A 12,831-nucleotide genomic window follows, 5' to 3' on the forward strand; every position below is an offset into this window, starting at 1 on the left:
CAGGGAATTTTTCCGAAATTTGTTTTCTTTTTTTTTTTTTAAGTGGGTTAAAGTCCTGAAATTTTTAACTTTGCACAATCTAAGCTTCTTACACCTGTGAATGAAATTGCATCAGTAATAGTGAGAAGCACTGTTGTGGGCCAATGTTGTTTTGGCCTTGACCTCAAATAATTTTGAAACATTTAGAGGTAAGAACTGGTGCTGTAAGTGCCAAGTCAAACAAATTCTCTTATTGCCTTTCAGGACCCAACAGTAGTGATTGGCTCAGGTTTAACAATGGAAGAAATGATTTTTGAAGTGGCTGACACACATCTATTTTTCAATGACCTAGAGGTATGCATTTTAAATTGTTTCTGTGCTTCAGTGAAACACTTTGTTCCATAACTTATTTATTGAGACTGTGATTTTTGCATTTAGAGGAAGTGTGGTTAAACAGGGTAGGTATGGTAAGGCCAGCTGGGCACTTAGGTATACATAGTCTTGAAGAAATAGTTCCTTGGTTAGGTCAGCACAGTCTTGTTTCTGGGCTTCAGTTTTATTGGCTCAAAAATTTGATTTTGTTAGCATATTTGGAAGTGATCTAGCTCTAGGGGCAGTGCCATCCCGTCAGGTAAAGCACTGATACATAGACCAATATTCTAATTTACTCATCTATATTAAATAATATATAGAATGTGGCATTGGTTGTACTCTTAATTATATTTTGACTGTTCTTCAGTTTTACCTTCTTAAAAGATAGTCTCTTGATTTGTCAGATCCGTAGAGGGCTACTCTTAACTTGTTGTATTTTGTACCTGCTTATTGTCCATGTGTAAGCCGTGAAGTCCAGATCATTTTATATTTAGGTGGAGGGAAACCTGGAAACCCTGAGAGCTTCTTGGTTAATTGTTTTGTTTGACATTTGAGTTCATCTTTGAGGTAAACATGGTGTAGTGGAGAGAGCACAGGACCAGGAGTCAGAGGACCAGACTCGAGTACCAAGTTAGGAAAGTTATCTCCCCATTCTGGGCCTCAGTTAAGCAGTTACCCTATACAAGGAACTAGTAACAGTTGTTCTGTTTGAAGATAAGAATGCCTTGCCAAGACACTGAGGTGGGAAGGAGCAGATTTGTCACTTAATGTCCTTTTGAATTTTGAACTCTGTAAGACATGTATTACCTACTTTTTTAAATAGTGGAAATTTTAAAGTAAAATAAACACAAAGTAATCCTCTCTCTTTTCAAACACAGTCTAGTTCTACTCAGCAATTCTCCAACAAGTTAAATTAGTAGGGCTCTAAACTCCAGTACTTTTATGTAAGCTCCACAGTGCTTTAATCTTCCATCAACTTCACATGTTGATAAATTGGAACATTATAGTTTTTATTCAGCAAACATTTATTGAAAACCTACTATGTGCCAGTAATTGTTGCCAAATTGTATTTGTAATGATTTTCTAGACATAGTCCTCACTCAGGACTGAAAGTTCTGTGAAGAATTTGACCTGAATGTGTTCCTGCCCCCCAGGTCAGTGGTTCTCAACTTTAGGGGGCATAAGAATCACCTGGGGAGCTTGTTAAAAATGAAGACTCTAGGACTTCACTCACAGAAATTCTATTCAAAAATATGCATTTTAAAAAATCTTCCCCAGAGGATTCTGATGCAGGTGGACACCATGGCACCGCCCTAGGTGGTGTCAGAGGAATACATCTGTCAGTTAGGCAGTGGGTGGTATTTTACCTCAGTAGTAGTGTGGGCTTAAAGAACCCGTGCATTCAAATCGAAAGACCTAAGCTCCTAGTTTCTTTCTACCACTCACTAGTTTTATGACCTTGGGCCAATCATTTATCTCACTTTTAGAATATGAGGAGATTGACTTAGGTGACCTCTTCTAATTCTGAGTTTGAATTTACAAATTTCTATTTCAGTCATTCTCGGTTTTGATACTGCACACACTCTACCAGCATCTTTTTTGTCTGCAAAAACTTACTGAGTACATGCTACATAAGGGCACTGGACTAGACTGGAGGGTTCAAAAGGAGATGTAAGATATGGTTGTGCCATAAGAGGCCTACACTGTGATAGAACTTAGCCTAATGTAGGACATAGGCACACCTGACAATATAAGGGAGCTTGTGCTTATACCCATGGGCTGTGGGGAAAATGAACTATTGAGATAAGAGTAGAACTGCGGGCTGGTATGGCTAAGGAAGATTGCATGAAGACTGAGGAATATAAATTAGGCCTTTAAAGAAGGTGGACAGCAACGGGGGTGAGACTGATCCTCCACACATAAGAAACCATAAGGTATTTCATCATCCTGCCATTGTTTGTGGTATTTTTACAATATATCATGGTGATAATAGAACTGCTCTCTGGGATGAAATAATGGGTGGTTTTGTCTTTTAACAGGAGTGTGACCAGGTGCATGTGGAAGATGTGGCTTCTGATGACAATGGCCAAGACTTGAGGTAATAAAAACAATGATATCTTAAACATCAGTATACCTGTTATGCACGAGACACTGACTAGGTTCAGAGGCAAACAAAGGTGATTAAGACATGGCCTAAAGGAGCTCACAGTCTATTAGAGAAGATAGAAACAAAGACAGCTGATGATGGCATGCGGTGAGAGAAGGTGACCGTAGAAAATGTGAATGGGATATAGAGTAGAAAGTAATTCCAATGGTTGTGGGAAGCCAGTGGTGCCAACACTGGAGTGGCCTTCTCAACACAGTAGACTTTGAGTATAATCTTAGAGATTGGGGAGCATGATGGAATGAGACAAAAGCATTCCAAAGTAAAGGATATACTAGTTTCTCTTTGGCCAGATTTTCAGTCAAGAAAAGTGTGCTTCCAGATTGGTTAGTCTTAGATAGAAATAAGCATCAGGTAATTTCACCAAGGAAGTTATACGGTAGGGGTCTGGTGGTGTCAAATGACCGTATGGAAGACAATCTTAAACATTAATATCACAGTGAACACTAAACCAGGGAGGTCTCAGTGGCAAAATGCTTGCTCAGTCCCCTCCTGTCTCTCTTGGCTACGGTCTTCTAGCCCAGTAGTTTTAGCTAAGAATAATCCAAAAATTTGTCTCCCTTATATCTAAAGACTTTTAGAAAAAAAAAATTGTCACATCTTTTCATGTTAATTTATTTTATTAATGTTTATCCCTTTCCATAGGCAAAAAGTTTTTCCATGTGTCTACCCTAAAATTGTTTCCTCTGTGCATTCTCAACTCTAGAGCAGATCTGGACACATCACTTAGTAAGGACACAGACAGCCCTGAGGCGCTGAGGAGGAGGAGAGGTTTCCCTTCGGGAGCAGCATCCAGCCGTGCGTGTTGGGTCTTGCACAGCTGTGAAGGGCACCATTCTTAAGAGATTTTACTTACTTTAGGAGAAAGCTTGGTCTGAAGCAGTTTACAATCCACTCTGAGCTCTAGTGCTCTTTTGTTTCTCGTATACATATGTCTGGGCTTCCCTGGTGGCTCAGACGGTAAAGAATCTACCCACAATGTGGGAGACCCTGGTTCGATCCCTGGGTGGGGAAGATCCACTAGAGAAGGGAATGGTAGCCCACTCCGGTATTCTTGCCTGGAGAATTCCATAGACAGAGGAGCCTGGTGGGCTACAGTGCATGGGGGTCACAGAATCAGATAAGGACTGAGCAACCAAGCACAGCACATACATATGGCTAACTAGTAATGGCCTATCTTTTTATTGGCAGCTTTTCCTTAAATATAGAATCTCACACTTAGGGAATTCTGTTTTGATTTTTGAACCAAGTTGTCCCTAATCCCATCAGTCATTTTTAATCTTGACTTAGGAAGTAGCCATCCCGCCCAGGCTTTAACTGTAACACCTGTCTATGGCTGTGTAACAGATTACTCCCAAGCCTAGTGGTTTAAAGCAATGACCATGGATCATCTCAGTGTTTCTGTAGTTTGGGAACTTGAAAGTAACTTAGCTGGGTAGTTCTGAATCAGGGTCTTTGAGGTTAAAATCAAGATAGCTGGAGTTAAAATCATCTGAAGGTTTGAGTGGAGCCAAGGACCTGCTTCCAACCTGTTGTGTGTGGCTGCTAGCAGGAGGCCTCAGGCCTCACTGTGCCCCTTCACGGAGCAGCTTGAGTGTTCTCACGTGACATCTGACACTTAGAGCAAGCCCTGTAAGAGAAGTCTGGTCTCTAAAGCCTGACACCATCAGTTCCACCACATTCTATTTACATTCATATACAGTCTGTACCCGAAGGGAATGGAGTTAGGAGAGGAGTAGTGGCCCATGAACTTAACGAGTCGACAGATCCCTGAAGGAGAACATTCCCATTTTCTTACTGTTGCTAGAACTTGGGGTTCATTCCTCCCATTAATTTTTCACATTTCTCCTTTTTACATAGTTGCAATCATATTGTGGGTGTGTACAAAAAATTTTATATTCTGAAGGCTTTTTTTCACTGTAAGATGTCATCTATCATTAGTGAAAGGATGGTCTATCTGGAGCCAGCCTCTAGGGGATGCTGACGCTCAAATTGTTCCTGCCCCTCTTGCTCTCCCTCTCCATCCTTTCTCTGATAGAAGTAACAGGGGTGAGATGGCGGACCGATGGAAGATAGCCTCTGACATACAGAGATTAAGGAAGAAGAGTCTCACGGCTTTGATGTCAGATGCCTGTGGATTAGGACAGAGAATCTCAGGTGGCCTTCAGCTGAAAACTCTGTGCGGTATAGATTTTCATTTTCATCATCCTCTCTCTCTGCAGCAACTACAGTTTCTCGACAGATGGTTTCAGCGGCTCGGGAGGCAGTGGCAGCCATGGTTCGTCTGTGGGCGTCCAGGGAGGTGTGGACTGGATGAGGAAATTGGCTTTCCGTTACCGAAAAGTGAGAGAAATCTATGATAAGCATAAAAGCAACGTGGGTGGTAAGTGTGGCATATAACCAGCTAATTTTCTCTTTTGTTCTGATTTCCTGTTTTCCTTTCTAGGGTTTATCTTAGAGCTCCTGGATTATGAATTTGTGACACAGGGACATTTTAACTCTGTATTTTAAAAATGGGGTTTGATTGAAACCCTGTGGGGAGGAAGCTCTGCATTCCTCATGGACTCTTAGCATAACTTCACCAAGTTCTCTTGTTCTTTTTAGACAGCTTTCCTTTTTAAAGGAAATGTGTTCCATAGATCATGTTTAATGGCATGTGTTTTTTCTGGATTCACAATTACTGTCAGTAATATTTAAGAGGTTGCCATATTTTTGGACAGATTTATCTAGCCATCAGGACAAGTCAGGTAGAATTAGCGACCAGGTTTATAGTGGATGGAAAACTAGGTCCAGCTTGATAGGTTGGCAGTATCCATCCATGCATCGTGATTTGAAGGACCTTGGACTTCCTTTCTGCCCAGATATGTCCCACATATCAGGTGCCATTATGCCTAAAATTCATATATTTGGAATTAATTAGCCATAGATTGTTTGGATGAGAAGAGACATTAGTAGAGAACTAATCTAAATCCTTCATTTTGCATTTGAGAAAACTGATGGTCCATGATGAGGATCACAAAGGCCTGTCACGTAGCAAGTTAGTGGCCATACCATGACTGGACTCTTGGTCCAGTGCACTTTACATTCATACAGACCCCTCTTCAGTGACATGCCCTTGTGAGAAAATATTGAAAACTGAACCATCACCCTCAAACACCTACATCCACACAGAACGTTGCGTGGTGTTTCAGGGATTCCCTGGACTGCCTAGAAATATATGACCCTGGGTAAAGAGAGGCCCCAGTACTTTTTATTTTGGCAATCAGGTCATTTTGTTTTTTCTCTCTCACAGATATTAGCCTTTCTTTTATTAGTTTTCATATACAACCTCTGTGTCTGGTCCATTTTCTGCCCAGTGAGTGTCTCGACCTGGTTTCCTGAAGTGCTTTATAACCCTCTGTGAGAATCCTTGGAGCCTACCCTGGGAAACATATTAAAAGTAATATCCACCTGTATTTTTTTTTTAAGTGAATTAACAAAAGTGCTACATCCTAGTAGTTAAACCTGTGACATAGGCTTGCTTGTGTATGTCATACATGACATGTATTTGTTTGGTTTTTGTTTTATCAGAAATATTGAGAGTCATCAAATTGCAGGCTTACATTGTGAAACCATCTGTCTGAAAATAAATTATAAACAGTTATACTAGATTTCTGTTTTTATGGCGTACTGGTAGTAGAATTTCTTTTTACCTTCACCGTAGAAAAATTAGAGCCAGATTTATTATTTGAATATACTAACTCAAGCATCTGATAACATGTTCCAATCAGATGAACTCTTTTTTGTTTTGTGTTTAGTTATCTGATCTTAAAGCAGTGCTTCAGTCTCTAATCAGCTGAAGTTGTTTCAGAAGTAAGTACAGTACAGATGATCAGAATTTGGTGATTCAACCTGGAATCTCAGGTTGATGTGTTCTGAAGAAGGTGAAAGCACCATCATCGCCTTGGGAGCAGTGTATGTCAGTGGGAAGATTTCTGAGACCAAAAGACATCAGTTGCTCTGTTGTTTTCTTTAGAAAGAGACTGAAAATGCCGTGGGCTTTTCCATCTGTAATTGTTCCCCCTTTTTTTGCTTCTTGATGTCATGTCTATACCAGTGCTACTCAAAGTATGGTCCACCAGTCTGCAGATGATGTTACTGGTTGGTTAATGAAAGAATGAGCTTGAGCCAGATCCTAATCACAGTGTTTCTCTCAGCTGATTTTGTTGTGGTTATGCCACACCAAGCGAAAGACTCTGGTGGAAAGAGTCAAAAAGGCATGTTGAGTAGACTACTCCAGGGCCTTATCAAGGAGAGAGAGGTGTTAGCTCAGTAGCTACTTCAGTAACACACTATTTCCAAATTAAATGTAGAAGTTGCTTTCTCGATGCCAGCACGGATCTTGTCAAATGATGACTGTGTCTTCTTTTATTCCCAAAGGGCTCCTCAGTCCCCAGAGAAAGGAAGCACTGCAGAGACTAAGAGCAGAAATTGAAGTTTTAACAGATTCCTGGTTAGGAACTGCCTTGAAGTCTTTACTTCTCATCCAGTCCAGGTATGGAAATGCTTTTTCTAGGTCTTATCCTCTCAGAGAGATTCTTTCTCCCACCCTGGTCCAGGATAAGGCCATTCCCGAAAACAGGCTGTGGGGAAGGGTGAGAGGAGTTCAGTGATGCAGGCAAGGATTCACAGATGGGAGGCAAGGCCATTTTACTCTATCAGCATGCCTTAGAGTTTTGAACATCTTTTTCTTTTCTCTTAACTTTTTGCTCACAAAATTATACTCAGTAACCCAGAGTGTCCAGCACTGGAGGTGGATGCGCCTGATAACATTGAAGAGTACATGGAGGAGACTTTACAAATACCCTGAATACAGGAAGCTCCAAAGAAATGTAGCGCAGCCTACTCAGAAAGGCAGGATTCAAAAAAAAGGGTACATTAAGCAGATTAAGGAGATTTGAGCTCAAAGCTTAGAATGGGAAATAAAAACATAGCCTTATTCATCCCTCCTCCAAAGCAAGAATTCCAGACGAACAGCCTAGTAGAGTAAACAGAAACTGACACCCACGGATGGATATCTGTGAAGGGAAAAGACTTGTGAAAAGAAGGTATATTCTGACCTGTGTGTCGCCGTTGTGTGCCGAGCAGAGAGGACTGAAGTCGCGTCTCCTTTAAGGGCTGAGCTGCACTGAGATGAAGTGCCACTGCTGCTGAAAGCCTTGCTGTGTTTTCTGTGGTGTGGTGTCAGTGCCGTGGGCTCGTGGAGTCTGCCAGCAGTGCAGTGAGCTAGAATGCAAATGAGGGGAGAGCAGAGGGCTGTTCTGTGTCCACCACAGAATCTCTGCCTTTTAATTTGGAAGATGAGTAAACCTGAGCTGGAGCAGGAGCTGAGCGTTGGCGCTGAGCAAATGCCACACCAGGAGCTTTGAGGTTCATTTTGCACAAGTAGATCCTACAGAGAAGACTCATTTGAGTTCTTGTTCCCAGGTTGGTTTGATTTCACTTTTTTATTGTCTTTTTCTCCCTTACAGAAAGAATTGTGTAAATGTTCTGATCACTACAACCCAACTGGTTCCAGCTCTGGCCAAGGTTCTCCTATATGGGCTAGGAGAAATATTTCCTATTGAAAACATCTACAGTGCTACCAAAATTGGTACGGTGTCAATTCTGTTTCTTGTGACTGGCCTTACAGTAATACTTGCTACTTAGGATGCTCTTATTATTTACCAGTCCTGCTGTTAGACACTTTACATATGGGTATATCTATAATCCTCTGCTTTCTTCTGACATTACTGATGAGACAGTTCAGGTTGACTCAGGACTTCACAGCTTCACAGGATTCAAATCCAAGTCTATCAGACTTAAAATGTATTGTGCTCTTTTCTTTTCCATTTGAAAGAACATAATACCTAGTTTAGAAATCTACCTGTGCCTCATTTCAGATTTATCTTTCATAGAGTGCTGCAGTATAGTATAATCAAAAAAACCAGATTAAAAATCAAGGACTAAGCTATGTACTTTAAAATAATTAAATCCCTCACACCTGTTAGGACAGTTGCTATCAAAAAAACAAACAGAAAATAATGTGGCAAGAATGTGGAAAATTTGGAACCCGTGTGCACTTGTGGTGGGAGTGTAAAATGGTGCAACTGCTGTGGAAAACAGTCTGGCTGTTGCACAGAAATTAAAAACAGAACCGTCAGGTGACCCAGCAGTCCCACTGCTGGGTACATAGCGAAAAGACTACAAAGCAGATCCCAAAGAAATATTTGCAAGCCTGTGTTCATAGTAACATTATTCTCAAAGGCCCCAAGGTGGAAGCAACCCCAAATGTCCATCAAATGAATGGATAAATGAAAGGTGGTATATACTTACAGTGGGATAGTAGCCAATCTCAAAAGGGAAGGAAATCCTGTCATATGGGTATGTATGAACCCTGAAGACATTATGCTAATAAGTCAATCACAAAAAGATAAATACTGTATATTTCCACTTATATATAAGGTTCCTAGAGTAGTTCGATTCATAGAAACAGAAAGTAGAATGGTGGTTAACAGAAGCTTGGGGAAAGGGAAAATAGGGAGTTGTTGCTTGGTGGGTATAGAATTTTAATTTTGTAAAATGAAAAGTTCTGGAGAACTGTCACTCAACAATGTGAGTACGCTTATTATTACTGAAAAATACATTTTTAAATGGTTAGAAAAAGAAAAAAAAACTGAGGACCAGGATAGAGTCCTAATTCCCCTGCTTATTAGCTCTTCGGGAAATTACTATATCTCCTGAGCCTCAGTTTCCTCATGTAAGATGAGAAACTAACTACCAGAGAGGTTTTGAAAATCAAACCAGACTCTGTATGAGAAGGTATTTTTATCCGCTAAAAATGTATTCAGTACTAAGTATATGAAATAGTAAGTACTTGATAAGTATGTGCTGAATTGATAAAACTAATTGGCACCAGGTTTGAATAAAACCACCTTGTTCTGCTGAGAAGGCAGCGCACTCTAATCGTATGTGCTGTACAAGGCCCAGTGACAGCCGTCTCCTGCCCCTGCAGACGCTTCAGTCTGTGTCTACAGTTCCTGCTTCCCTGCCACAGCAGAGGAGACAGCTCTAGTGTGAAGGTGAACTCTAGGTATCCGCTAGATTAAAAGATGTCAGGCATTGCCAGGGCACCAGGAATATAGCCGTGACAGAATCCTCTGTCCTCATGGGACTTACCCTCAGTCAGTGGTGCTAGAATAATTGGTTTTCTGTATGGGGGGAAAAAGCAGAATTGGATTTCTTCTTTATGCTGTTTGCAAAACTAAAATTCCAGGTGGATAAAAAATGTAACATGAAAAGCAAAATTTGCAATTTTAAAGAGAAATATAAAACTATCTGTATGACCTTGAGGTAGGGAGGGATTTCATTTAAGAGACCCAAAAAATAGTGTTAAAAAAACAAAAAAACCAATCATTTTGGTTGCATGGAACTTTTATATACAGTGAAAGATGACATAAAGTGACAAGCCAAGTCACAGACTGAGAGAAGATATTTGTAATACATGTAGTTATTAATTAGTAAAGAACTCCTGCAAATCAATAAGCAACATAATTAAAAAAAAAAAGTAGGCGTAAACCTTGGAACAGCCAGTTTGCAGAAAAGGAAACCCAAATTGTTAGTAAATGTGTATGAGAGGTTTTTTGACCTCATCGATTAAGGATCTGCAAATTAAGAAAATGCAAATTAAAATATGATAGGTTGACAAAAACTAGGTTGACAAAAACTACTTTGAGGGTCTTGGACTACAGCCACATACTGAATTCTGCCCACTGCCTGTTTCTGTAAAGTTTTATTGAAACAGAAGCCATGCCTGATCATTTCCATAGCTGCTTTCACAGGACAGTGCAGACTTGAATAGTTGCAACAGAGATCATATGACCTGCAAAGCCTAAAATATGCCAGCTCCTTCCCTTGAGTGATTCTCATTTGCAAAAGGAGGTACATGTAAGGACTTTTTTTTATGCAGTCTTATTCATAGTAAAAGATAATGAGAAACAGCAGGTGAACCTGTCTGTGAACAGAAAATAGACATGAAACAATGGAATACTATAAAGCACTTATAAGTAAGTGAACTAAACCTATATATATCCCTAAAGATTAGTATTAAAAAGTGTTGAACACAAAAAAACGCATTGCAAATAGTATGTACAGTATGCAAAATTTACATAAAAGTAAAAAAAAATTCAAAATAATAACCATACACTGTTTATAGATATATAGAGAAAGGAGGAGGAAGAATAGCGTCAAGTAAGTAGGCATACATCAAAAATTTCAGATTGTATGATCTCATTCTTATTCCTTTATATATATAATTCTTTTTACTTTTGGCTGTGTTGGGTCATGGTTGCTGTGTGGGCTTTGCTCTGGTTGCGGCCGGCACATCTCCTCTGTAGTTTCGGTGCTCTGGCTTCTCATTGCAGTGACTTCTCTTGATGCGGAGCACAGGCTCTAGAACACAGCCTCAATAGTTGTGGCACGCAGGCTTCGTTGCTTTGCAGCATGTGGGATCTTCCCAAACAGGGATTGAACCCATGTCGCCTGCATTGGCAGGCAGATTCTTTACCACTGATCCACCAGGGAAACCCTCATTCTTATATTTTTTTTTTATCTAAAGCAACTCTATAGTGTTAAGGTTTGACAAAGCTGGGTTGGTGGTAGATGTACAGGCATTTGTTTTTTTTTTTTTTTTTTGGTTTTAATTTTATTTTATTTTTAAACTTTACATAATTGTATTAGTTTTGCCAAACATCAAAATGAATCCACCACAGGTACACATTTGTTTTTATTGTTCTTTTTTTGTGTGTTGAATTATTTCATTTACAAGGGCTTTGATAGGGGAGATACATCTGAAACCTCCCCTCAGAGCTCGCTCCTGCTGCTGCTTTACTGCCTGTTTTGTAAGAGCTCTGATCATTCACTTAGGTTCCCACACCTGAAAGGGGGATTTCTGTGGTGCTTGATTCTGCTTCCTGGCACTCAGAGGCTCATCAAACTAATGGACGTGACTTTATTCCTTCTGACAATAAGTGTGCTTATTTGGTGATTTTCTCATTTCGTCCAGAGCTCATTAGCTGAGCTCCAGTGGTACCTGGCACCATGGTAACCACAGTGAGAGGCTTGAGGCTTGCCTTCACAGAGCTGTAAGATGAGAGTGGGCAGAGGAAATGTTTGTTCAGTTCCTCTGAAATTATTTCAGAATTGCAGTTCTCTGCGTGGCCACTCTGTGATCTGGACATTAAAGAGAATTCTCAAGATCATTTCTGAAAATGTCAACAGTATTTCTAATAGAGGAAGCCCAGGAACCTAAATCTCCACAGGCCTGGGCGTCTTGCAGTTACAGCTTCTATTGCTTGACATTTGGTAAGCTTATCACTCATTGGTCTCATCCTCCCGAACAGGAAAGCTCATCTCTAGGATTATTTTGAAAGTATAAAATGAAAATGTATTTACCAACTATGTTGGAATTATTTTTTCAAATGGCTACTACTTTACTCTGAGTTGTTAATAGCTCATTCTTAATCCTTTTAGAGGAGACATTCCTAATTGTATTTCTTCCTTGATCGTTGCAGGCCAGGACAATGAAAACATCTCAGTGTCTCTGACTTCTAAATATAAGACTTTCCCTTTGTTAGGTCTTAGGAGAAATTTCTAAAATTCTACTGATTTAGGATCCTACTAAAAGTTTTTTCTCTAAATCATAAATTTGACTGTGGCTCTAGCAGAGGTTGGATTAGGTAGTAAGGACATAATGGTTGGAGTGGGATTAGACACACAACTTTTAGCACTTAATAAGAACATATATTAACTCATTATTAGTTGAATCATTTAATGCTTAAATTGGGGCTGAAGATCTGGACTAGTGTCATCCCCTGAATCATTTGTGAAATTAATGTGTATTTACTCAGCAAACATGGTTTGAATGCTTGATATCAGAGTAAGGCGTGACAGTGCTGTTGTAGTGGGAGCGTTGAAAAGGACCTAAGTGCGTCTAAACCAAGCCTTGTATGCAGTGGGAGGTTGAAGCCCCTTGTATTAAGAGTGCACCAGAGTCGGGTCCAGGTTTGAGGTGCCCCCTGAGCTAGGCTTGTCACAGACTTGCGGTTGCTCAGCTGTACCACCCAGGATTTCTGAGTATGGGTGTAAGGTTCTTGTTACTTATGTTTTAGTCATCTGAGCTTTATGTATTTCCTGTATTTGTATATTTTATTACAACAGTTTTCCAGCAGATGGCATTCAAGTGCCTTGAGGAAGAGGCACCTTTTTCTTATTCACACAGGAGCCCTGATGTTAAGTCA

The 12,831-nt window shown here is 40.2% G+C and overlaps 1 protein-coding gene across 5 annotated transcripts in view; it reads left to right on the forward strand.

Annotated features, from left to right (window-relative positions):
• The window catches only part of EYA3 (EYA transcriptional coactivator and phosphatase 3), a 95,343-nt gene that overhangs the window by 72,046 nt on the left and 10,466 nt on the right, over positions 1 to 12,831 (forward strand). For all 5 annotated transcript variants that reach the window (XM_027518948.1, XM_027518953.1, XM_027518961.1 and 2 more), the window contains 5 exons: positions 244 to 333; positions 2,391 to 2,449; positions 4,738 to 4,898; positions 6,935 to 7,049; positions 8,026 to 8,147. In XM_027518948.1, coding sequence (XP_027374749.1) covers positions 244 to 333; positions 2,391 to 2,449; positions 4,738 to 4,898; positions 6,935 to 7,049; positions 8,026 to 8,147 — 547 coding nt within the window. The remainder of the gene's footprint in view (positions 1 to 243; positions 334 to 2,390; positions 2,450 to 4,737; positions 4,899 to 6,934; positions 7,050 to 8,025; positions 8,148 to 12,831) is intronic.

The sequence above is a fragment of the Bos indicus x Bos taurus genome, chromosome 2 (assembly GCF_003369695.1).
Source record: "Bos indicus x Bos taurus breed Angus x Brahman F1 hybrid chromosome 2, Bos_hybrid_MaternalHap_v2.0, whole genome shotgun sequence".
NCBI classification, from domain to species: Eukaryota; Metazoa; Chordata; class Mammalia; order Artiodactyla; family Bovidae; genus Bos; species Bos indicus x Bos taurus.